General features: G+C 36.6%; 1 protein-coding gene across 1 annotated transcript in view; it reads right to left on the bottom strand.

Moving 5' to 3' along the window:
• Nucleotides 1–27,766, bottom strand: part of Diaph3 (diaphanous related formin 3) — a 433,505-nt gene that overhangs the window by 350,638 nt on the left and 55,101 nt on the right. The window contains exon 4 of the mRNA XM_048341270.1: nucleotides 15,977–16,081. Within this exon, the coding sequence (XP_048197227.1) occupies nucleotides 15,977–16,081 (105 nt within the window). The remainder of the gene's footprint in view (nucleotides 1–15,976; nucleotides 16,082–27,766) is intronic.

The following is a 27,766-nucleotide window of genomic DNA, read 5'->3' as shown; positions in this document are numbered from 1 at the left end:
CCACAATGAGTTGTTCAGTTGGTTTACACCAAATGGTTTTGCAAGTATTGTTTTTGGAGTCGTTTGTCTTTTTATCCTTTGTCTCTGATTTTGATATTCCCTTTCACTTTCCTAGTTCTAAGTATTTTATGTATCTAAATACAATTACTTATCAATTTGTACTGTTTAGTCCTATATATGTAATAATATCATAAAGTCCATAGCTTTTTACAGTGTGTTTCAGAAATTGATGAGCTTAATTACTAAATGTGCATGGATCAATGTGAAATAAATTGAAAATGAATACACTGTACACTCTACTTAATCTTGTTCCAGTCTTCTTTCAGAATTTTCTTTTTAATTTGTAACTTAGTGTGTTCTATTTTAAATAATAAATAGAAAATGTTCTCCTACACTTTAGCATTTTAACCAAAAACTAGGTAAAGAGACCCAGCTGACCTTCAAGAGAAAAGTTCCTATGCTTCTGTAATCTAAAGACTTGGCTTGTCATACTCATCATTCTTAAAAATGAGGATAAATATATTAAAATTTCTCCCCATAGAATAATTTTTAAATGAATTATAGACACAAAGGGTAATAAGCTAATTGGTAGGCAAATGAAATAATAAAAGAAATAATCATTTAGTGTCAATTCTAGTTGGTTAAGAATAACACAGAATTACATTCTTAGGACTAGCATATATTTATTCCAAGTAATTCAAATATCCACATAGGGGGTCACACATCATTTTTTTATGTATCTGAATCATTCCAGAACAGAAGGTGCTATGTTGAAAAAAAGAAAAGAAAGAAAATATCAGATGCCTATGAATTCCATTTACATGGAGTACATCACTATAATTTTTTTAAATGCATTCATATTCAAATCTGAGAAACATGATTCTTAGCTCATCAGGCCTGCTTAATTGCACTAACATCTGCAATCAATTTAAATTCTTTAAGATAGTCTTTCACAGCGCTTGAAGTGATTTCATGCTGTGATAGATTTAACACACTCACTAATTTATAGATACACACAAGCAGATGAGACATATTTTCCAAGGGCGGGGTATATAGCATTGAAGGGCAGTCTGGTTTTCTTGGCTATCAGTGGCATTCAAAAAAGGATGCATTCTGGGCAACTTACTGAAGCCACATGAGATGCTAGCACTGTCCAAAAAGCAGAGAAAATAAGGCTAAAACTAGCACTTTATTTAAATCTGTTTGTAGGTCATGGACCATTAAGAGATTTGATGAAAGTTTACAGAAGCAATAAACAGCAAACCTAGAGCTAGCAGGTAGTTAATTATAAAACTGTCTTTCCTTAATACATTATTTTCCCTACATTATTTTCTCCCCTGAAAAAGAGGGTGATGGAGAAAGAAAAATACTATTTTTTTTATTTATTTGCATAACATAATTGTACAAAGGGGTTTTACTGTGACACTTAACACATATGATATTGATTCAAATCACATAATCTATATTACTTTCTTATGTTCTCTCCCTCCCCTTTCCTTTTTAACAATTTTGATGGATTTCATTATGCTAATTCCATACATATATAACATACACACATCTATATGCATCTAACAAAAACATCAATTGGTATAAAATAAAATTCATATCCAAAAAACTGGTAGATGTTAGTACATGGCAACAACACTAATCTCAGAAACTTGATGATTCTCTACAAAGAGAAGTAACTAAATACCAAAATGTATTGTCAACAAGACTGAAGACTGAAGTGCCACGCTTATTGACTCCATATCCGACAAAATACCAGCACTTGGAGACAAACCACCAACATCCAGAAGACCTGCATAGTATCAGTGTCTGGCTTGGGAAAACCAAAGAAGCCAAGAAATTGTCTAACGTGAAAAAAAAGAGCCCCCAAATCATTCACAATTATTCACTGGAAATCTCAGTAGGAAAAAAAAATTTTTTTTTGAAAACAGTAGCTAAAACAGTAAAGAGTCTAGTAAACTACAACCATGGATTTGTGCAAGTAGTCCAGATGAAGTAGAGTGGGACTTCACTACAAGGGAGGGGATTCCTGATTCCCCCAAGAGTCCACCACGCAGTCTCCAGCTACAAAATGATAAAAAGATGGATTTATTGGGGAAGTAAAAAGTGAACAAAAAGTGAACTGACCAGCCTCGGTCGCAGCCCAGACTTGGGAGCCTAAACTGCCGACCACGTGTGCAGGGTTGGGCCCAGACTTGGAAGCCAGAACCGCCCACACATGTACAGCTCAGACTCGGGAGCTGGAACCGCCAGGCACGTGTGGCCTTCCAGCCTGGTTCTAAGGCAAACATCACAGTCAAACTTGCCACACCCAGGTGGCCAATGAGGATACAGCACTTACACAGCATGCTAGGCCACAGGCAGGTGGCCAATAGAGTTACAGTCTGTCTCACAGTGTCTGTTTGGACCAACCTATCATTCTAGTTAGAATTGGCACATAGATTTGCCATCAGGTGAATAAGCCCACTCTGGAGGGCACATGGATTTGATGTCAGGTGGATAAGCCTAACCATGGGAGGGCACAGGTTCCCTTGAACCTCCCAGGCCTCAGGTGGTCAATTTACATAACTTATCATAATAAAGGGGCGCTTCCCTGGATAGGGTGGGGGAGATCTTCCTAAAGATGGAGTTGGCTTCTGCTCTAATCTGAGCTGGAGTCAATCTGATGCCCCACCACAGTTAATGATGGCACTGGCCAGATCTGACCTCCCTATTACACAGAGATGATCTAAAGAAACTGAGGGAGTAGACATCCTGTGAACATTCAATATTCAGCTAGTAGAGTTACTTGCCTTCCAGGACAGGGCTCAATAGTGAGGTGACACTGCTCAGAGAGAAATTACACCAACATCCCTAAGGAAGCTAAAAGACTACTCTCCAAAACAAATTCATAATTCAACTGTAGCTTTACAACTTCAAAGTAAACTAAAAAACATTAAGAGAATACATAAGATACTGGACAAAAATTGGAAGCAGAGTAAGAAATGCAGAAATAAAGGAAAACATGAAAAAACTCACTTCAAAATGAAAACTAAAGAAGGAACACAAGAATAAACATGCTAATGTTACAAGAGATTAGAGATGAAAACAGCAAAACTTTTTACATCAGAACAAAAAGGATAAAAAGTCATTTTGGATAAAATAGCATATTGAAGATAGACAAAACCGTACATAGTTAACAAAATCCCTAAACTGAAAAACAAAAGAAAAGCAAGACAATACTTTTATACATCTCAAAAAAAAATTAAAGATTTTTAAAATACACATGGAGGAGCACACTGCACATTTCAGATAAAATAGTTGCCTAAAATGAATAAAAATTAGTTACCACCAGACTTTATAACAGTGATACTGTCATGCTTTGTGCTAGGAGGAAATAGTGTAATTTACTTAAAATCCTTAGAGGGAAAAAATATTATGAAGGAAAGACTTTATTTTGATTACTGACTTTCAAAGGTAAGGATGCCATTTATATAAACATGCCAAACTCAGCGAATGCTGTTTCTATTAGCCCTTTTGAGGAATCAACTAAATAACAAATTCCAGAAAAACAAACAGTCCAGAAAAATGTTGCCTAAAGAGACTAATGGTGAGCATTGAAAGGTAACTACTCACCACAGAAGAAGAGACTAAATGATAACTGGAGCAGAATGTTTAATTCTCATGTTATATGTTCAGTCAACGTAGGTACAGAACAAGAGTAGCAACAAGAGTTAAGAGATAACACATTCAAAACTCCTAGTCACATGCCTCTCTCTTTTGCTATATTTTCCATTGACAAGACCTAGAAACAGCAAATGGACCATAAGCAATAACCATTTTGACCCCTGATTGTATTTTTCAAATATTATCTGAAACTAAAGTAAATGGGTAATACTAAGATGGGCGCAGGTGGTTCATGTTTATAATCCTAGCTACTCAAGACACTAAGATCTGAGGAATATGGCTCAAAAACAACTAAGTTAGGAAAGACTGAGACTCTTATCTTCAGTTAAGAATCATAGAGCTAGAATTGGAGGTGTGGCTCAAATGGTAGAGTGCCAGCCTCTGAGTTCAAGCCCCAGTACTGGGATTACACAGATTCTAAATTTGTAATTCCACTCCTGGCCATTTAGCTAATAGACCACAAACAAGGCCACACTAAAGCTACCAGCACAACTATGTTCACTGCAGTACTATTTACCATATCCAAGATATAAAATCAATCCAGATGCCCATTAGTGGGCAAATGGATCAAGAAAACATGCTATATATACATAATAGAATTCTATACTTCCATCAGAAAGAACTGTAAAGAAACTCCACCTGTAAAGAAACAGAACAACTTGGAAAAAAATATATTAAGTGAGGTAAGCTACATCCAAAGAAACATAGGTTGGATGGGTTCCCTCATCTGTAGTAATCAGAATGTGCCCATAAATCCACAAGTAAACACATTGGATGTTATAAGACAAAAATTACACTTGGACATGATAGATTAAATAAGACACTAAATATTCACACCATGAGGCCATCGAGGATATTTTTAGAAAAGGATCACAAAGGCTCAATAGCTATGAGCATATGATTATATAAAATGATGATTATTGAAACAAACTCCTCAAAATGAAAAATAAAGGTCTTTACTTATTTTGGTTGGTTTTTTGGATTTTTTCTATACTTTGTCACTGTTTCTTACTTCTGTACCTTTTGTCTTGTATATAATTTATCTGCTAGGGAGAGAGTAAGAAGGAGCACAAAAATGGTGAGACAAGGGTGAGGCAAATGCAGCAGTGACACTCACTAGACATTATGTTGCAAATGAACTATTTGACTATAGAGGAGGGAGGGAAGAGAGGGGGAAAAAAATGGGAGAAAATGAGGAAAGAAATGACATTGTTCAAAAAATATGTACCTGTAAGGTCTGCCCCAGAGGGCTCCAGGCAGATGCCCCTCACCTAGTTAAGTCTCTACCCAGTTGCCTGGGTAACCACCATACCTGGAGGCAGTTACCTCCCCCTTCCCTGAGGTCACATCCTAGTCCACCTGGCCACACCCCCTTGCCCCTGACCTAGATAAGGCTGGGCTCCCATTTCTCAGGCCATGCATCTCCTCCGCCACAGGCCAGTAGTTCGGTAATAAACTTTCTCTCCTGCCTGAATATCCCGTGGTGTTCTCCTTTACCAGCTACCTACTTTAAAAACGTAATAGTACCCATTACCTGACCTATGTAACTATAATCCCTCTGTACATCACCTATATATATATATATATATATATATATATATATGATACAAGCAAGAATAAGCTTGTGTTGTCTGGGAATATACTGCTGGATAATAAAACTATAAAGTGAAGTAAGTGCTTCTCATAAAAGGGATTGCTTTTAAAATAAAATAAATCTGAAGAGAGGTCTTGTTTTGGAATAGGCTAGATGGAAGGCTTTCTGGGATAACTGGCAAGGCTATTATTGATCTGGATGGTATTCCCTTTGTGATAATTCAAGCTACATACTTATTTGAGATTTTTTAATAATTGATTTTACAAAAACGTTTTTTAAATATCAAATCGTGGTTAATATTTGGATTTTCCACATTCCTTAGGCCTTTACTTCATTTGAAAAATATGACTATTTTCTAAAATATATTCCAAAAACTACAGTAAATAAAAAATAATCTTGTAACTACGAAATATATCTGTTCGATAAGCATATATAAAGGCTATCATTAAATAATTTCAGAAAACAGTTTTATATTATTTCTCAAAAAAGTGCAATATAGCTACCCCAAGAAAAGATCTATGAACAAAATCTAATAAAGCATTATGTAAGGAGCAGCATAAACTTAGACTGATTTTTCTTTTGAGCAAATTTTATTTAATGTACTCTGGAACACATGGTTAACGGCAGGGAGGGGAAGTGAAAATAAACATTTATAACATGTATGTTAAAGAATCATACCTAATTTATATTTTTGGGGTTTAAGGGAATGCTGGTAGACTTCACTTATTAGGAAACAGTAACTTGTGGAACTATGAAGTTGTGAACAAATATCTTTGGTACATCATGATGATTACTCTGTTCAAAAAAAACTTTAAATATATACAGAATTTATCTTATTTAGGAACAACTAAGAACTGAAAGTCTGAACTTTAAATTTAGCCTTGTAAGTTTAATACCTAATTAACTAGGCAGGTTCATTAGCTCAGTGAAATTTTAAAACTAGGCATAGCCGTCTTCAGTCTTCTCACACTTCCCTCTAGTGGCAGCACAGGGTACTACAGCTCTCTTGGGGACAGATTCATGCTAAGACTTCCATTGTTCTCACCTGCTGCAGTCTAGAGCAAGGACACACATACCAGAACAGAGCGCACAGAATGCTCAGTAAAGGCTCTGCACCTGGCAGTGATTGCTAAGTATCAGCACAAACTCATGATGTGTGTGCTCTTCAAAAAGACTATACACTGAAAATCTTAATCGTAATCTCACAACATGATTTGAAGAGACCAATGTCTCCTCAACAATAAGGCAACAAACTAAAGTCCACCTCAAGCATCTCTTGCTGTTATTCCATTCCCAAGTTCAGGAAGCTTTGCCAAGCTACTACTCATATTCTACACACTTAAGCTCTTAGAAAGGCAAGATAGAACAGAGTGAATCATGGGGAATAAAAGCCAAGAAATTCAGAGAAAAACATTGTGTTCATGAGTAGCTTAATTAAGAACAGTCCCCTTACCCGTGATCCAAATATATTACACTGAAAACTCCAGGAAAAAAATTGTTCCTATGTTTTACTACTTTTACTATAATATGGTTATAATTGCACAATTTATTGCTTTTATATATGTGCCTGTCGTATCAATTTAGCTTCGTTATAACTATATATTATAGATATTAAAAAAAATTAGGCACAGGTTTTGTCTGGGAGCAATCTTATTCTTTTGAGCATCTTTCCTCAAAACTGAACAGGTTCATCTCTCACATGAGTGGCTGTTCTTTGATAATTTTTACAAGAGGTCAAGTATCATAGAAAGTCTCTGTACACCACTTAAATGTGCACTTTGATGTTATACACAGAAAAATAAGCTTTGAACTAACAATGGATTAAATAAAACTTTCATTAGTCAATGGTCACCAAACTAGTCATTCAATTCTACCCACTCCTAGACTTTTGTTAGACTGACATTGCACTAACAGACATCTGGAAGCTCATCTTCCATAACTGAATAGTTCTCATTCTTGGCTTCATGCCAGAAACCAAGGAGAGCATCATTCAATATTAACACCAGGTCCTATCCTGGTTATTAAATATCCCATCCCATCGTTAAATACAACAGCCTTACTAGGAAACAGGTAAAGGTCCCCAGATGATTCTAATTGAGAACAATGTCAAGAACTATTGTTCTTGGCCAGTATTTTCTCCTCATCAATCACCATTTTTCTTTGCTCACTGAACGATAGCTATACTTAGAAATTTTCTTGTAAGAACTGTTCCTTCTCAGAAAAGTTTCATTCATAAGGATATTTTCTCATCACATTCATCAATATCCTAATTACAGGCCCTCTTCTTTTTAGAACTTTCAATAATATCACAAGTTCATTGGTCATCAGACATGAGATCAAGAATGACCATAGCAAAATGTCTTAGATGAACAAATAATTCAATTACCTAACTATGATGAAAATAATATTAGATGACCTCTAATACCAGCAATTGATTAGAAGCCTCATTGAGCAATTCAGTTTCGAAAGTTGAGCAAAAACAAAAAATAAAAAAGTTAACAAAAACATGTTTTCTATATCTGGTGAGTCTTTTTGTTTTTTAACTAAATTAAAGACATCTGAAGTACTCTGAGATTGATTTCTGCTGCCATCTCTTACCTAAGAAACACCATAATGCAAAAAGCACAGCGAACACAAAAATGTCACTGGCAATGCCCAGTAACTTTTCATAAGCAAGGTAGATTAACTTGAGCTCTTGTAGGATAATTTTAATTGTACATAAATAAAACCTGTACTGTAGAGGAAGAATGGAAATTAAAGTGCCAGATAAGTTATTAGAAAATATTCTTAATAAGAAATTGTTTTGAAAAAAAAAATAGTTTTGCAGCCCTGAGGCTCTGAAATTTTATCCTACTCAGCAAGCTAAACCTGGAGATCAACAAGCAAAGGATCAAAAGCAAGGGCATTGTTGATTTTGTATACGTTCAATAATATCCCAAATTTTTACTATTATTATTAACAGGCATTTTTTATTCAAATCTTAATCAGAGCTGAAGGTGTGGCTCAGGTGGTAGAGTAACCTCTTACCAAGCTTAGAAGGCCCTAAATTCAAACCTAGGGGGGATGGGGGGGAGAAACCTAACCTGAAATATAAAGAACAATAAACCATATTAACTCAAACAAGAATATATAAAACTTGGACTTGCATACATTTTTAGCGATCAAAATACAAACCTCTTGGGGCTGGGGATATAGCCTAGTGGCAAGAGTGCCTGCCTCGGATACACGAGGCCCTAGGTTCGATTCCCCAGCACCACATATGCAGAAAACGACCAGAAGCAGCGCTGTGGCTCAAGTGGCAGAGTGCTAGCCTTGAGCGGGAAGAAGCCAGGGACAGTGCTCAGGCCCTGAGTCCAAGGCCCAGGACTGGCCAAAAAAAAAAAAAAATACAAACCTCTTGAACAAAAAATGGGAGAAAACAAAAAGACTGATATATTTGTATCCAACAATGTTTTCTACAATTGATACTTGAAAATAAACTTTAAGTAAGGAAACAGCCCCACTATTACAATATTAATAAATCAAAAATGCTAAAACAGGGCTGGGAATATGGCCTAGTGGTAAAGTGCAGACCTCATATACATGAAGCCCTGGGTTCGAGTCCTCAGCACCACATATATAGAAAAAACCTGGAAGTGGTGCTGTGGCTCAAGAGGTAGAGGGCTAGCCTTAAGCAAAAAGAAGCCAAAGACAGTGTTCAGGCCCTGAGTCCACACCCCAGGACTGGCAACAAAAAAACAAAACAAATAAATAAAAATGCTAAAACAAATCAGTTCTAGATTCCCTATCTGGGGGAAAAAAAAAAAAGGAAACTGAGTATGACTAATATTACATCAAAAACAGTTCTTTTCTGGTAAAAGCTAGCTAGAAGGATATTTTCAAATGTCATAAACTCCATATATAAGAACATCTTGCCCTCATGACTTTGAACAAGTGGTACCATAAGGCCTCTAAGAACCCCTTCCAACACTATAGTTGACATAGTCACATGCACACAAACATACATAAATACCTTCACACAGACCTGAGATTCTCCCTAATCCTACCCTTACAAATTCAACGCAGCTCAGTCATTTCATTGTAAGATTTAAAAGTTGTGTTGGTTTTTAGGTCCCTTTTAAGGTTAGATTGTATACTTAGTATTTCAATATTATCTCTTACTTTTAAAATGCATGCAGGCTGGGGATATGGCCTAGTGCCAAGAGTGCTTGCCTTGTATACATGAAGCCCTGGGTTCAATTCCCCAGCACCACATGTATAGAAAATGGCCAGAAGTGGCGCTGTGACTCAAGTGGCAGAGTGCTAGCCTTGAGCAAAAAAGAAGCCAGGGACAGTGAGTGCTCAGGCCCTGAGTCTAAGCCCCAGGACTGGCAAAAAAAAAAAAAAAAAAAAAAAATCATGCAATTCAAGCCCCAACAAATAAATAAATAAAATAAAAATTCAGGCAAGGATTAAACTGATACATAATGAAGGTCTTACACAATAAGGTTAAAATATGCAACTATGACAAATGTGTGGAAGCCCTTGCAGTCAGAAAGAAATCAGCTTCACTGGGGAAACAAAACAAATAGGAAACATGGTCCCAGGTAGAACCAAACTTCCAGGAGCCTTTACGAAAGAAGAGATGGGTGGACTGGTTCCCTTTGGGAAGGGAAGGAAGTAAACATAAATAGAAAATAGAGTGAGATTAAGGCTTTCCTTGTTAGGTCGCACCCCACCTAAAATGACCTTGCCACTGCAGATGTGCTTATATACCAAGGACAGAATAGGAGAGGAGGCTTTTAGCTTGATGTACACATTTTGAAGAGAAAATTTAAAAGCATTTCATCTACACATAATAGTCCAGCCAAAAAATGACCAGTTGCTCACAGGATGCAGTAATAATCCATCTGGACATTTTTGTCACCTAGATACATAAAAACAAACTGGAGAGTCAACTCCTACAGCACTGATGAACAAATGCTCAACTCTGCTGAAAGGTTCTTGGAGACATAATAAATGCATTATAGTATATGGCATAAAGCAAATGTTCTTCAAAATTCCCTTTAAAGGTTTCCCTCTTCTCCATCCATACAACCATCCCCAGAAAGGGCCCAACATGTTTGAGGTTCTCATTTACTAGCTCTCAAACCTGAACTTTCCAACTTTCCTCCTGATTCCCTTTGCTCCTCTTCCTCCTCAAAGTCTTCCACCCTTTCACAGGTCTGATTTCACTCTTCTGATTTTGGCCTCTCATGCCTTATCCTGGTTCATAAGCTACAAATTAACAAAACAAAAAAAAACTTAACAGTGGAACAGCAAATGGAAGACTACCTTCTGACAGATAGAAAGGCATGATGTGTATTTTATTTTCACTATCCTTTTTTGATGGAGAGAGTAAAAGTATCCCAGTGGTCTCAATCCTATTTTAAACAAAAATCCTCTTAACACATCTTTAACTGTACATTAATCAATCTCGGTCATGGGAAATTGCACAGTGTGGGACCCGTGGCCTCCCATTCCACTCTGCCAATCTCATGACAGCCACTTCAAACATCCTTACCATTAACTGAATGAGAGTCTCACTCCTCAGCTACAGAATCAACGAAAACAACAGTCTGAACTCACTTTGGAGCTCAGGTCATGGTTGGTAGACGTGCTTGCTCAGTTGGCACCCTATTATTTGAGCCAAGACCCCATTCCAACTTTGTGCTGATTATTTTGGAAATTGAGTCTCATGGATTTTTCTGCTCAATAGATTCCTAACCTTCATGCTCTGTCCCTCTCAGCCTCCTGAACAGCTCTAGCATTATAGACATGAGCTGTCAGGGCTTGGCTGAGACTCTTTATGACAGACATTTTCCCTAATAAACCCACTTCAAAATATCTGAAGCAAGTCATTTTGCAGGAAAAAGAAACAGGTTCATGAGTACATCTCCCACCTATAGGGGAGGTCTGGAAACCATAATTTCATGGGTGAATTAGAATTAGAGATATCGCACATAGGCTAAAATGTATGGAGTTAGAATATTAGCCATTAGTCGAAAACAGAATCAAAAGCAGCTGGTGTTGTTAGCTACTCAAGAGGTTGAGCTATGAGGATAGCAGTTTGAAGTCAGCCTAGGCAGATATGTCTGTGAGACTCTTATCTGTAATTAACCAGAAGTGTAGCTGTGGCTCAAAGTGGTAGAGCATTAACCTTGAGCAAAACAGCTCAAGGTCAATGCCCAGACTCTGGCTCAGTTTAAAAAAAAACAAAGACTGACAAAAAGAAAAAACAAAAACAAAATGCTGACTGAATAACAGCATGCAAACATGCATCTTCCCCCTTAATGGAATTACTTGGAGAATGTGCATTGGGGCAGAGTGGCAGCTCTATCAGACCAAGCTCTGCATTCCACAACTTCCTTAACTATGGCCAATACAGAGAAAATGGCTCTCCCGCTCAGAACACATAAAGAACCAAAGGCAACCACCTCAGAAGCCCCACAACAGAACATCAAGCCAAATCATCCTGAACAAACCCATATCACCCAACCACGCACTAGGAAGTTAGAAAAGAATAATGTTAGTGTAATATCATAGTAATTTAACAAAATTCTAATTATCCTGCTTACCTGTAGAAATTCCATTTTACTATTTACCACCTAAAAAATTTACTGAGGTCTTGGAAATAAACTAGTTTGATTAATGCTCTTTTGTTCTCCTAAACTAAAAAGTAACCCACTTAAGCCTACCATCATCTTAATATTTATGCAGCACATTTAAATTAATTACAGGCATCAGTAGTATTTTCAAGAGAAAAAAATACTAGTGCTTACTCACAAAAAAAGAAATTCAGAGAAAATTCTAAGGCTGAAATCATAATTAAAAGTATACCAAAAGCTAAGTATGATGGTATACTCCATAAGTGCACCACTTGGGAAGCCAAGACAAGAGGATCACAGACTGTCTTACAAGTGCCCTTCAGTAGATGAATGAATCAAGAAATTGTGGTATATATACAGAATGAAATTCTATGCTTCTATCAGAAAGAATGACATTGCCCCATTCATAAGAGAATGGAAAGACTTAGAAAAAAAATCATACTAAGTAAAGCGAGCCAGACCCAAAGAAACAAACTCTATGGTCTCCCTTATTGGTAATAATTAGTGTATGTCTAGGATAGTCCTAGCAGATTATCACAATAGCTCAATAGTTATGTATATATGATCACATAAAATGATGCTAAGAGAAATGGTCTCCAAAATATGGAAACATGTGGTTTATCATTGATGTTGTTATTTTCAACATACTATGTGAAATTATTTTTTTTCTTCTGTTCCTCTCCCTACGACTTAGCCCCTGTTGTCACTGTATTTGATTCTGGTACCATGCATATTTTACAAATATCTGTTTCAATTAGGGAAGGGAAGGGCAACATTAAAAGGGAAGGGCAAACATAAAATGAGACAAAGGGTAAAAGGCAAACAGTAGCAATACTTACAAGACAATATGCTGTAAACTATGCAACTCGAGGGGGGGGATTGGGGAAGAGGAAAGGTGAGAGAAAAATGAGGAAGGGGGTAACAAGTTGGATAATAAATGTACTCAATACCTACTCTAACCCCTCTGTACTTCATCTTGACAATAATTTTTTTAAATAACAATAACAAAAGCACATTTTCATCTGTACTTGGATATACAGACCTAAACCAAATGCATTGTAGATTCAACCCTAGCAATGCCAAGGATTTACACCAACTATTCTAAACATAATTTGAGGTCTTTTAGTGGGAATAACAAGTTAGCTAAGAAATGTACTCACTGCCTTACTTATGAAACTGTAACCCCTCTGTAGATCACTTTAACAAGAAATGGAAAAAAATATTTTAAACAAAAAAATGGGGGGAAAAAAAGATGCTATACTTTTGGTCATGGGTTTCTTCCCAGGTTATAGAGCAATAAAATATTCTCACACACACCCCAAAAAAGTATATTTACCATATACTCCCCATATCTGCTACAAAACAATCTATGAAATTTGACTTGATTTTTTCAGTTGGCATGACTAGGAAGCAGCAAGAGAGTCTGTACTCTAGAGTTAATGAAACCTGTTTCTCCTTTCAGAACAGAAAAGAGTAACTGGTCAGATTAAACTTTCTATACTGCTAACCATCTGCCAAATTATTCAGAACCCTCCTAGGAAAAGCCATGATCCTCCACACGCTAATTAAATGAGTCAATGCTGTAATCACAGTTTTGATAACTAATCTGTTTCAATCCTGATAATTTAATTACCTAATTCTGGTAAATAAATTCCAACCTTAGTCCAAAATGATTAGAGGATTAAAGTTGAAAATCAGTGAACGTAAAGTCAAATAGACTCACTACTATGAACTTCAAAAAGTACTGTTCTTCTGGTAAAAGTCTATATATTATATCAAATTCCAGAATTTAAAGTGCCAAGCAACCAGTTCTAAATGATGTGATTATATTTAATAAATAAATACTTGTTAGATTTAAAATTTCTAACAGAGTCATCTTCCTTGGCTAGTTCATGTAAAACTTTTTCTCATCTCTACTTAACAATCTTTTTTGTTGTTGTTGTTGTTTTGTTTTTTGCTGGTCCTGGGGCTTGAATTCAGGGCCTGGGCTCTATTCCTGAGCCTCTCTGTGCTTATGGCTAGCGCTCTAGTACTTGAGCCACAGTGCCATATCCAGCCTTTTCTGTTTATGTGGTACTAAGGAATTGAACCCAGGGCTTCATGCATGCTAGGCAAGTACTCTACCAATAAGCCACATTCCCAAACACGACTTAACAATCTTTTGCACACCACATTTCATATATGTTAGTGGGGTTCATGTGCACCCCATGTGCTCTTGACAACACAGTGCTAGACTACCTTGGCATATGTTAAGTGCCTAGAACAATGGTTGACAGACACTTAGTAAAACATGTTGCATAAGCAAATAATGTCTTCAAAATCTGAACTCAGCAACCAGTTGTGTTTTTAGTGGTGTATTTTTTTCCTTGATATTTTTCATTATGATGTAATTTCAGTGGCAAGAGCAAAATCAAAAAAGAAAATAATGGGGCTGGGGATATAGACTAGTGGCGAGAGTGCTTGCCTCGTATACATGAGGCCCTGGGTTCGATTCTCCAGCACCACATATACAGAAAATGGCCAGAAGTGGCGCTGTGGCTCAAGTGGCAGAGTGCTAGCCTTGAGCAAAAGGAAGCCAGGGACAGTGCTCAGGCCCTGAGTCCAAGGCCCAGGACTGGCCAAAAAAAAAAAGAAAGAAAAGGAATTCTTACTACCACCACTACTATCTCAAGTGGCAGCTACCAGTTCATAATGATAAGTTCTAATAATAGAATTGACAATTTAACTTAATGCTCACAAAAAGTCTTGGATGTAGGAATCTCATATTAGGGATGAGAAAATTGAATACCACCAAAGAGTCATAATATAGTACTCAAGACTAATAAACAGATCTAAGTCAGCTCTAAAACCTTAAAACTCTAGTCCCATGTATGGTATCTATGTGTCATTGAGGCAACAGAAATTAGTATCCGAATCACAACAGCAGTAAACAGGGACAATCTATCCAAAGAGCTGGCTGGAAAATAAATAGTACTTAATGTAGTTTCTACAACTGAGTCAGGCTGACAAAGAATCTTTACGTTTAAAAGTTAAATATCAGGGGCTGGGAATATGGCCTAATGGTAGAGTTCTTGCCTCATATACATGAAGCCCTGGTTCAATTCCTCAGTACCACATAAACAGAAAAAGCCAGAAGTGGTGTTGTGGCTCAAGTGGTAGAGTGCTACTTTGAGCTAAAAGAAACTAGGAATAGTGCACAAGCTCTGAGTTCAAAGCCCTAGGACTGGCCAAAAAAAAAAAAGTTAAACATCAAGTTAGTCTTTCTTCCAAAATAAATACCTCAGTCATTGAGTGGTTTAGTAGATAAATGGAATTAAAGTACAAATAAATTATGTTCTTATAACCTGGAAGTTGGTGAGGTGAAAATGACTGAGTTAAGCTACTTTTTTTTCCTAGTCCCAAATTTATATAAAATACAGCCAAACTCATTTTCTACTGTCTTTGCTTCGTCACTGGCTTCGTTATATATTTTTCATCCACACTAATTCACAACTTACATATGACTACCCAAGTTAATTTGTTGTTTTGTGAAATGAATGCAATTGATTTTATGTGTCAATCATGGTTTCTTGGACCTTTAGTCATTATTTCTGCCCATGTATTTCACACTTCCCTGGAAAACTGGCAACCACGTTGAAGTTCCATGCTCCCTTCAATACCAATACTCATAATTTGCCATAGGACACTTTTATCCACAGGGAAATTTAAATTAAACATACACCCATTATGTGTCCTGATTTAGGTAGGTAGAGAAAAATCAGCCTCATTTTTCTATATAAATACTATCCAAATTTATAAGTGTCAGGGGAAATCAATAAGCATCTTAATTCACTAACAAGAAAAGGTCTCAGAGGACACTACAGTGCTCCTGAACAATGGGATTGACACCAACAAGCAGTTTAAACAGTGCAAGATGTGAAATATTTTAAGCAAATTTATTGTAATTCCTGGGTCTTTAATTATACATTCAAAATCCCTCTGATTACAGTTGCACACAAACCTAACACTTCAATAGACAGATGCATTGTTTTCCACACTACAACCTGTTTCAGCAGTATTTTTTCAACTTGAGAGTTTTACTTACTGTCTTAGAAGCGGTATTAATGTACTGCATCACCATTTCTTTTTTGATACTTAAGTCCTTTTCCCGCAATGGTGCCTTTTTATCTTCATTTAAATTCATATCTTCCTGGAAAACAGAATTAAAATGCCTGATTTTAGAAGCTGAGTAGAGCTTCAGTTCCACATGTACTGTGAACAGAAAAAAAGATCAATAATTGGGGATGAAAGCAGCATTAATTGTTTGGGAATGATTTATGCGTAGCTCTGCCTGGAGCAAAGAGAGTTAGGGACAGCCTATGGAAACTAAGAAGAAAGTATTCTAGATCATTTTAACAGGTAAAGTGCTTACCAGAAAGACTTTAAATTCACAGTAGGCTACTAAAATTATAGTCACATCTCTAAAGATAATTAGACAGTTGCAAATTTCTGCCTTTCATAGGGTTATTAGGATTCACAATTCTAATATATTTATTTATTTTACAACAGCTGCACCTGAAGTTATCTTGTACTGTTTAGAAAGTGTGTTCAATAAACATCAAAAAAGTAAGTACACCACTACCTTTCAAATTCTGATAGTTACAAGCACATAGCACTGCAAAAAAACAGCAAATTAAATATTCTATTATTCTATTATCTTAATAGTCTTTCCCGATCCACTATACATATAAACCACATTAACATGTTAATGTGTGCATTAATATGAACAGGGACCATTGAAAAAACTAACATTTCTGAACAGCACCAAAAGAATAAAGGGTTAAGAATCATAAATCTTGCTACAGAATTTTGACTGAAAATACCAGAAAGGTACACCCACATAAACATTCCAATTCCTACCAATTAGGCTACTTATCAAGCTGCTTGGCAAAGGAAATGTAGTCTAAGGTGAGAGAAATGACTATGGGGGAAGGGTAGCACTAATGGATGTCCTCCCAATCTCAGTCCTGGGGCATATGTGATATGCAGCGTAAAGCACCTGAATGCATACAAAGTGCATATATACTCAAGAGAACAAAATTGAGGATTTGGATCACTTAATACAACACAGTGAATTTTCCCCCAAGTGTCATCAGACACTGTAGCTAATGGTTTCAGGCTGGCACAGTTTTTGACCACCAAACAAACCCTCTGAGTACTTAGAAGTCAGATTCCCTTCATTTTACTTTGATAGAAGTATTTAAGATGACCAGGCATGACGGTGTACATCTGTAATCTTAGCACTCAAAGGGCTGGGGCAGGAGGATTCTGAGGTCCAGCCCAACCAAGGCTACACAATGAGCCTGGAATAAGTGGTAGCCACATAGCTGATAAAGCAGCATGTACAGGTATGTTTCCAGGACAGACTGGCATTTGACTCAATGGACTGATTAGAAAACTCAGTCTCATCCAATAAGGAGAGGGCCCACTGGAACCAAAGGGCAAAGGAAAGGTGAATTCACTCTCTTGTTCTAGACCTAAGACATCCATTTTCCCTAAAAATGGATCTTGCTTATCCAGCCTTCAGACACTGGGATGTCAGCCAGTATCTGGGGTATAAGAACAGACTTGCCCCAGGTTTTCAGATGCTATCCTTGGGCTGTCTTTCTTCATCTCGTGCTCACAGAAAGCTTATCACTGGACTTAGATTCCACAATCTCATGAGCCACTCCCTTAGTAAAATCGTCTCATGTATCTATATCTTATTGGTTCATGTCTCTGGAGCTCTGACTAGTATGGTGTTGTGTATGGACTGAGGAAGAGATTTAGAGCTCTTCCAAGTGCTTTCCTCAGGCTTATGCCATCTCATAAATTTGGCACTCATCTTCCTGACAAGTGTAAGGACAGTCTCAATATGAAAAACAAAGAAGACATGATGCTATAGAAGGAACAAAAGTGTGCAATCAGCGACATCACCCTAAAAGCCCTATAGAATACACCTAGGCCTGAAACTCCATCTACCAGATCATGATTCCCTGCAGGTTCACAAAGAAATGGCATTTCAGAGATTCAGCTTTGCCCTTTGATGAGAGGAAAAAGCAAAAGAAGGAAGCAACCCAAAGAAATCATTCTATCAAAAGGAAAAGGTCCAAGATTTTAGGACAGAATTTTTGTTTTTATCGACATAGAACACTAAAGGGTATTAAAAGATTTCTCTTGGAAATGACAGATACGTATCTTATATAACAATTCTAGAGGAATTGGATTAAGCATCTCCCATGGTTATCCAACAAAACAAAACCAAGAAAAGCCAGGAAAGACCTGGTATGCAATTTTCATGTTTTTTAATGTCCATTTCCTTAGAACTATCACAGTGGATCTGAATTGTCTTGCATCAGGTTCCCTAGTTGGAGAAGCTGAGGCAAGATCACATGCAGGTGATTCACACAGAGGATGCTTTCAGAATCCGAAATGAAGAAAGCGAGAGAACACAAGAAAGAGGCACAGCAAAATGTAGCGAAGTGATATCTGGACTGAATCCCAGGACATAAAGGACACAGCTGAAAACAAAGCCTGCAGTTTGGTTAGCAGTGTTTTCATTCAAATGAACATTTCAATGTTCATTTCTTAGGAATTGTCCAAATGTTATTGTCAATATTATTGACAATGTCCTAATGTTATTGTAAGTTACTGACATTAAGAGAAGCTGAGAGAAGGAATAAACAAATTCTCTTCTATTTGTGTCAATTCTCTAAGTTTGAAATCAAGTTACAGTAAAATAGGGTATAGCTAAAGTGGTAGCCTACTTCTTTGGCTAACAAGAAGACCTAGATTAAATTCTTAGTCTCACAATAAATGAAATAAAATAATTAAAGTGAAAGGTTGTATTAAAAGGACAAAACTGAGTATGAGTGACAAAATTTTATGGGCAATTTTTCAAGTGTAACATCTCGCACTCATTTAAAACTACATTCAAGTCTTTTGTGGGTTTTTTGGGGAGGTGAAGGTGTATTTTTTGTTTGTTTTTTAACAGAAGTTTCTAGAGTATGGTGTATCAAATACACATTGACTGATTGGATGGAAGATGAGTGAAAGAAACAGCTACCAGAGAGAGAGAGAGAGAGAGAGAGAGAGAGAGAGAGAGAGAGAGAGAGGGGGGGGGGAAGAGGAGGAGGGAGGGAGGGAGGGAGGGAGGGAGGGAAGGAGGGGGGAGGGAGGGAGGGAGGGAGGGAAGGAGGGGGGAGGGAGGGAGGGAGGGAGGGAGGGAGGGAGGGAGGGAGGGAGGGAGGGAGGGAGGGAGGAAGGATGGAAGGAAGGAAGGAAGGAAGGTCTAGCACTACTATTTGGAGGAGTTAGAATATAGGTGGCCAAATTCCACTCCAAACCTTGATGTTCAGCAGTTAAGATATTCCTGAACAATTTTTCCCATGGGTTATTTCCATTTCCCATATTTTAACTCCTAGCCCACCTGTGACCTGTCCATCTTGCCTACTCTCACAGCAACTCTTCCAAAAAGACCCCTCATGTTCCTGTGATTATGATTAAATAGTTGGATCCAGGCACTTGTGTTAAACACAAGCTTCATTTAATCCTAATACCCATGTGAGTAACTGTAGTTTAAGTTGTATGTGGCCTTACAGCTTAGATTTGAACACTGATCTGTCTAGCCTTCCCATTCTTCTTTATATATTTGTCTCCATTATTACCGAAGACCCAATTTCTGGGGAAATGGAAACTGAGATCTGAGAATCGTGGCTCAAAGCCAGTCTGGGCAGAAAATCTGTGAGATTCTTACCTTCAATAAACTACTAGAACACTGGAAGAGATGCTGTGGCTCAAAGTGGTAGAGAGCTAGCCTTGAACAAAAGATCTCAGGGACAGCACCCAGGCTCTGAGTTCAAGCCCCACAATCAACAACAACAACAACAAAAAAAAAAAGATAGCTTTCCATTAACTGTGGCTCTTATTTATACATGTCTTTCTTTTTTCTCACAGGTAACTTATTTTCAAAAATAATTTTTCTCCACTTGTTAGTTCTTCCACAGTGAATACACCACAGTGGTCACCTTTTAAATATTTGTTGCAAAACATACAGTTTCCAAACAGAATTTGCTAATCTGACTTTGAAACAAAGTGTGAGTCATTCTCTGGGACGTGGAACTCAGTCAGGGATAATACTTGCAGCACTAAGCTAGAACTCTGAGCAACTGCTGCTCCCAGAAGATGCTCCAATATCTTCAGACAGCAGTAATAAAAACAGTTTCAGAAGCACAGTTAGACTCTTCAGGAAGTAGTAGTGAATGGGCCATCATGTTAACAGGGACACTAGACACACCAGTCACAAAACCTCAATAACATGGAACAGCATCAATGCACACTATACAACAACACCTAATGGAGGAGTAGAAGCTGAGATCCATTCTAAATGTCACCAAGCTTTGTGAAGAAGGATTCACCTTCTAAGATTAGAAAGGCCTAGAGAGTAAAGATAAGTGATTACTCCAACATCAAAGCAGGTCAAGTCACTTAAGACACTCTAAAAGATTCTAAGACAGCCAACATTCTGGGAGAAGGAGAAGGCCTAATATCCAAAATATACAAGAAGCTCAAGAAAGTATCACTTCCCAAAGCTAATAAAATAATCACTAAATGAGCAAATAAGCTAAGGAGAGACTTCTCAAAAGAAGAGGTAAGCCTGGCAAAGAAACACATGAGGAAATGCTCAACATCCCTAGCAATACAGGAAATGCAAATCAAGAGAGATTCCATCTAAATGGAATCTAATAGACTCCATCCATTAGACTGGTCAACATCATGAATTCTAACAACAAATGCTGGTAGGGATGTGGGAAAAAGGAACCCTATTGCACTAGTAGCAAGAATATAAACTAGTAGAACCACTTTGGACAGCACTCTGGAGATTCCTCAGAAAACTATACATAGATATTCCCTAGAACCCAGCCATACCCCTCCTGGGCATCTACTCAGAACACCACAATCCAGGATATACCATAAAGACATTTGTACTGCTACATTATTCACAACAGCCAAGTAATGAAAATAGTCCAGATGCCCTACAACAGATGAATGGATTTTCTTTTAGAGGTACTTATACACAATGGAATTTTATTCATCCATTAGAAAGAATGATATTATGTCATTTGCCAGGAAATGGATGGACTTAGAACACATCCTGTTAAGTGAGGTAAGCCAAGCCCAGAGAGGCAAAGAACACATGTTTTCTCTCATATGTAGAAGCTATATTTAAAATACATTGGGCCATAATAAAGTATACAGGACTCTAGGTATTCACACACAGTGAGACAAAAGGATGATACTCTCAGGGGAGAACACAAAGAAACAATGACTCTGTGTATCATATAAAATAATATTTATCAAATGAACTCGAGGAAACAGAAATAAGAAGTTTTCTTTGTCCTGTTGGTTCATCTTCTGTCTTTGGGGAAATAAGAAGAGTCACAGAAATTGGAGGGTCAAGTGGTGAACAAATGCAGCAGTGGTACTCAGTAGACACTACGTTAAAAATACAACTTGTGGGCAGGGACAGGAAAGAAAAAGTAGGAGACAGCAAAGGAAGGGGTAACACTGCCCAAAAAGACACGTACTTATTACCTGATTTATGAAATTGTAACCCCTCTGCACATCACCTTTATAGTAACACTGGAAAAGTGAAGGAAAAAAATTTATCTGAAAATTTAGAAAAGCTTCTTTCTACTGTGTAGATGAGAACAAAGAACCCAATAGACCAAAAATGTACTGGTTTCTACTACTATTTTTAGGCACCCTAACTCCAATCTAATCTAATAAAATGTTAGTACAAAATAAATATTTCCACATTATGCCTGGCAAACTAAGAAAGGAAAAAAGATGTGAGCATATATATGTAAATAGTGAACACTAAGGAGCAATCAAGCAGAGAACAGCAAACAACAGTGAACATTTTTTCCTTCTGAATGACAAACACTAAATTCAATTTTTTCATTCACGAATGTGGATTTTACAAGACAGCATGTACATTAAATTTACATACATCAAGTCAAATGGAATAGTTAACACCCGGGAGAGTCAAATTAAATTTAAAATGATTGACTATTTACAGAATTAGGCAAATAAATACAAAGAGAAGGTTGAAGATGGTCAGGTGCTAAGGAAGTCAGCCAGAAAATGAACATGTTAAAGCTCGGCAAAGGTATGACAAGTGTCACAAATGGAGACTGGAAAAAAAAAACCAGTATTATAATTGATCTAAACATTCAAATTAATCAATAAGCATACTATTGGAATATAAAAATTGCAAACAGCAATAGCAAAACCACATTATTTCCTAAGTCAACAATCATCTGATTTCAATAATGTGTGTTTTGCTTTATGTGTAAAGGCAACATAATTTTTCTTGGTTACAATCTCAGTTTTGCTAACATTACATGGCCACAACCACAAATTGCTGAAGAGACCTACACAAATCCCCTACTTCTAACTTGAGACTTGAGAACAGAACATTCCATAAGCACAGTTTTATCCATAGTTCTTTGAAAAGTGCAACTCTGTTCTTAACCACATTTGAAATCCTCTTTCACATCAAACAATCACCAACATATTTATTGGTGATTATCTCTACACTAAGGTACAAATTTTTTTCCTATCACACCATATTTTTTGGCCATTACACACTTTCACAAATAGAGCATACTAAATGTATCTTATCTACTTTGGCAGATCAAAAAATTTATTTTACATCAAATTTGCATATAATTAGAGAACTGAAAGGTAAATGCTACAAACAACCTGGAACTTATTACTATATCAAGGTGTCAATAACTATACCAAAGTTAAATTATAAAGCTTACTTTGTCTCATTCTATACAAATCTTTTCATACAAATCTTTATGACGATCTTCTTATATAAATGTAACTGAAAAGGATAAGATGCTTTTATATTTTCAATAGTTGTGTTAAATTTTCACTGTTCAATCCACCTTTTTCTATATAATCTCCACTAAAATTAATAGAAAGAAACAGTCATTAATAGAACAACAATCACATAAAAAAGACATACCCAGAGATGGATGAATAACTCATATGCACAATTATTTGATCAAATATTCTACCTGTAGTTTATGGAGATAATGTAAATTATCTCAATTTAAAAATGAATTTCCTATGTTGAAAATGAACCATACAACCTGAGGCAGAGGGGGGTCGTGAGGGAAAAAACTATGATAGAATGGGGAAGAGGTGACACTGTCCACAAAGAAATGAACTCAATACCTGACCTATGCAACTGTAACTCCTCTGTACATCACCTTTACAATAAAAATTTTAGAAACAAAAATAAAAAATGAATTTCAATTTATCCTAACTCCAGTATCAAACAACATAAGAGAAAAAAATATTAACACCTTTTCTTATGTACTATAAATTTGAGAACAGACAAGAAATGAGAATGTTGAAAGAAACAAGGATGGGGGCTGGGGATATGGCCTAGTGGCAAGAGAGCTTGCCTCGTATACATGAGGCCCTGGGTTTGATTCCCCAGCACCACATATACAGAAAACGGCCAGAAGTGGCGCTGTGGCTCAAGTGGCAGATTGCTAGCCTTGAGCAAAAAGGAAGCCAGGGACAGTGCTCAGGCCCTGAGTCCAAGGCCCAGGACTGGCCAAAAAAAAAAAAGAAAGAAAGAAACAAGGATGAAACACTGATCAAGATGTATTTCACTTATAAACTGTTTTGTTAAATGTCAACTCTTTTGTACGATTAAAGATAATAATAAAAAAGAAAAAAGTTAGATAAATATGCAAACTGTGGCACAAGTGTAATTTGTTTCACAATATAACCTTGGTGGAACTATTCAAGCAAAGTTGCCTGAGTAGTGCTTGAATAGTCATAGACAACTGTTATGTAATCCTGCCAGTAAGAACACTGACACTGATTCATTTATTTGCTTTCCAATTTTTCCAGATGAATGACCATTTTCTCATAAATTATATAAAGAACAAAACAATCATGTCTTAAAATTAAAAGACTGACTTTCCTACAGAAGAAAAATGGCACTGAAAAAAGGTCTTTTCAGTTGTAAGATAATGTACCTACAAAGCACCTAACTACAGATACAGCAGACATAGTATTTGTACTTGTAAAATTTCTCTCTAGACATTGTATGGTGCTACAAACTGCTACCAGGCAAAACCCAATGCTCCTGATTCTTTTTTTTTTTTTTCATTAATCTGGATCTAGAAGAAACAACTGCACAGTAACATTAGCCCATGAATCAACTTGACAATGGTCTTACACTATTCTACATCCTTCTGTCTCTTCCTCCCCATGTATGGATTATTATTCGGATTGCTCTCAAACCACCATTTTACCCTATAGAAAAGGTGACAACTAATAGATCAAACAAAGGATTCTCACAGAACCTCTCACATTTTATCTGGTCAACTCTAAGCATACATTTCCATTTATAAAGAAAAAAATGCTCATGATATAGAAAAGTAGATTTTGTAAAGAATATTAAAACAACCACTGCTAGAAACAAACACTCACAGAACTAGCACAAAAGAGTCTTGGTGGTTTTTCATGGAAGTGATTAGTATTGTTTATATACTCATATAGAGTGAGTTACGTACTCCATAAAACAAGCATTCATTTATCTGACCAAAGGAATAGTTGTGAAAAAATTCTTAACACCAAGAATTAAAGAAAATACAAGGCAGAAAAAAATTAACATATGTACACATTCTCCAAAGAAAAATGTCAAGTACCTGTGGTTGTAAATAATTTAATAGTTCACTTTTAGCTTTTCTTTGCTCTTCTGAAAATCAACTTTATCCTACATAAAGATGACTATGCTTCTATATGGGTGATAAAGCTCAGGAAAACAAAGACATTAACTCTATGGGGACTGATTTCTACCATTTAATTTAATAGCTTAAACATGATGTTTGCCAAAGTGAAAAGGTAAAAGTCAACACATTCAATAAAATACTACTGAATATGCACAATGTGTGCCATGAGGCACTTTGAGTGAAATAGTGAATGAATGAGGTTAAATATTTATAATCCAATATAGATCAATGAGACCTAATAAATCAACAAATAAAATAAATGTAGTTTATACAATCACTAACATAACTAATAATGAAAACTAGATCTAGCTTAAAGAATAAAAATTAACAGAACCAAACATCTATCCTATGGGAAGACAGATCTAGTCAGGGATAAGACAACTTAATTTAAGTGAAATGCAAAAATGAAAAACAAAAAGCCTCTCCTTAACATTTCAGGACCAGAAAAAGAGATGTCAGTGCTGTTTGCAGGGTTATCAGAAAACACAAACTAAAAATTGGTCAGTCTGGTGTCAATTTTGAGAAGATGAGGTAAGTAGTTGGTTGAGACACAGAGAAATTTTCAACAAAGAAGAGCTTCTTGCTCTGTTCATTTAGGTGAAATAAAATAAAATAACACTTGAAATAAAATAACATCTGAAAAAATATTCTAAATAATCGAGATAACTCATAACCTTGTGTTGTATGAAATTGCTCTGTGCAAAGGAGAATAAATATACCAAGAAGGGGAAACAAATTATTAAAAAGATTTTGAAATAAAAGATCATCAGACTGTATACATAGAAAATATGATAGAATCTGCAAACAAAAATCAATGAAAGTTCAGTAAGATTAATGGATACCAAGCCAATAAGTAAAAGTTATTTGATTAACATGGCTGTTAATGTTTTGTTTGTGCCAGTCCTAGGGCTTGAACTCAGAGCCTGGGTGCTATCCTTGAGCTTTGTTTTTGTTTTTGTTTGGCGGGCGGGGGGGGGGGGGGGGGGGGGGGCGGGGATTGTAGGCCTTGAACTCAGGGCCTGGCCACTGTCCCTGATCCTCTTTGTGCTTCAAGTTAGCTTAAAGTTACCACTCGAGCCACAGCTCCACTTCCAGTTTCTGAATGGTTTCTTGGAGATAAGATTCTCATGGGCACGTTCCTGCCCCAGCTGGCTTCAAACCATGATCCTCAGATTTCAACATCCTCAATCCCATAGGTAGGATTATATGCATGAGCAACTGGTACTTCTTTGCTCAAGGCAAGTGCTCTACCACTTGAGCCACAACTCCATTTCTGGCTTTTTAATGGTTAAATGGAGATAAAAATCTACAGCCTTTCCTGCTGGGACTGGTTTCAAACAGTGAGCCTCATATCTCAGTCTCCTAAATAGCTAGGATTACACACATGAGTCATCAGTGTCCAGCTGTTAATGTTTTAATGTTTTAAAGATATTTCTTACATAATAGCAAGAAACCCAGGAATAACTAAAAAGAAAAAAATACGCAAGACTTTGAGTGAGAAATTTATATGTATATGTATATATATACTTATATATTTATATTTTACAGTTTAAGAATAGGAAATTCAAATAAACACTTTGAGATATAAATATACATATATTACATAAGAAAAATACAGTATGCATATATGGCTATATAGCATGTATAGAGGGTATATAACAGTACCAACTGATTCTAAAATTAATATTTTAAAAACAGCCAAGGACCAAGAATGCCAAGGTAATGCTGAATAAGAAAAACAGTCAATGGCTGGGAATATGGCCTAGTGGCAAGAGTGCTTGCCTCTTATACAGGAAGCCCTGAATTCGATTCCCCAGCACCACATATATAGAAAACGGCCAGAAGTGGCCTTGTAGCTCAAGTGGCAGAGTGCTAGCCTTGAGCAAAAAGAAGACAGGGACAGTGCTTAGGCCCTGAGTCCATGCCCCAGGACTTTAAAAAAAAATTAAAAAAAGAAATAAACAACTCCAAACTTCATAGTAAATTTTAAGATATAATTCTAATATGTTTAGATGTAAATATAGAAGAATAGATGAGATCAGAGTAAAGGTCACCTTCAGTAATGCGCAAAATTGCTCAGATAAAAAAAAGTTCATCTGATCATAATGTGAACCTATTTATGTTTCTGTACTTCAAGCTCCACTGCAAGTGAAAAGACTCAGACAACAAGATTTGCAATACACATAAACACAAAGTGAATTATTAATCTTGTATTGCCAAAATTCCACAATTCTATATACTGATGACATTTTTTAAATGAAACAATAATCAAACAAGAAATTTACCAAAGGGCCAATAAGTGAAGCACATTTAGCCCTAATGATAGTGGATGTGAAAACTCCATCAAGTATGGGGTATCTTATTTCCATCGTACAGATTTGGCAAGTTAAGCTCTTAGGATACCAATGCAAACTAAACAAACTTCTGGAAACCATCCTATAAAATTCATAAAATATGAATAAAGATAGTAATTATTCCCAACTGAATTTTTTTTTTTTTTTTTTTTTGGCCAGCCCTGGGGCTTGGACTCAGGGCCTGAGCACTATCCCTGGCTTCTTTTTTGCTCAAGGCTAGCACTCTGCCACTTGAGCCACAGCGCCACTTCTGGCCGTTTTCTGTATATGTGGTGCTGGGGAATCGAACCCAGGGCCTCATGTATATGAGGCAGGCACTCTTGCCACTAGGCCATATCCCCAGGCCCCCAACTGAATATTTTAAGACTATGCAATGGTACATGTTTCTGGACTGGATGATTGGCAGTGTCTGAAGGAGTAACTGGTATAAAGTGATCAGTGTGTTAAGTCTCTGGTTTTAGTAGCTATGCTACAGTTCCACCTTATTTGCAGTAAATATGCACTGACGTGTTAGAGTTATGGGGCACTGATTCAGTAACCTAGCATCAATTCTGAGTAAAAAGAGGGTTTTCTGTGCTGGCTGCACAGGAAAAGGTTTCTTAATAAATGACAATGAGAACTATCAAACTGACATTATTGCTCAACTCTAGGAAGAAAGAGAGTAAAGAATGGTAT

This window comes from Perognathus longimembris, chromosome 3, assembly GCF_023159225.1.
Source record: "Perognathus longimembris pacificus isolate PPM17 chromosome 3, ASM2315922v1, whole genome shotgun sequence".
NCBI lineage: Eukaryota > Metazoa > Chordata > Mammalia > Rodentia > Heteromyidae > Perognathus > Perognathus longimembris.
This window is presented reverse-complemented; position numbering and strand designations above follow the sequence as displayed.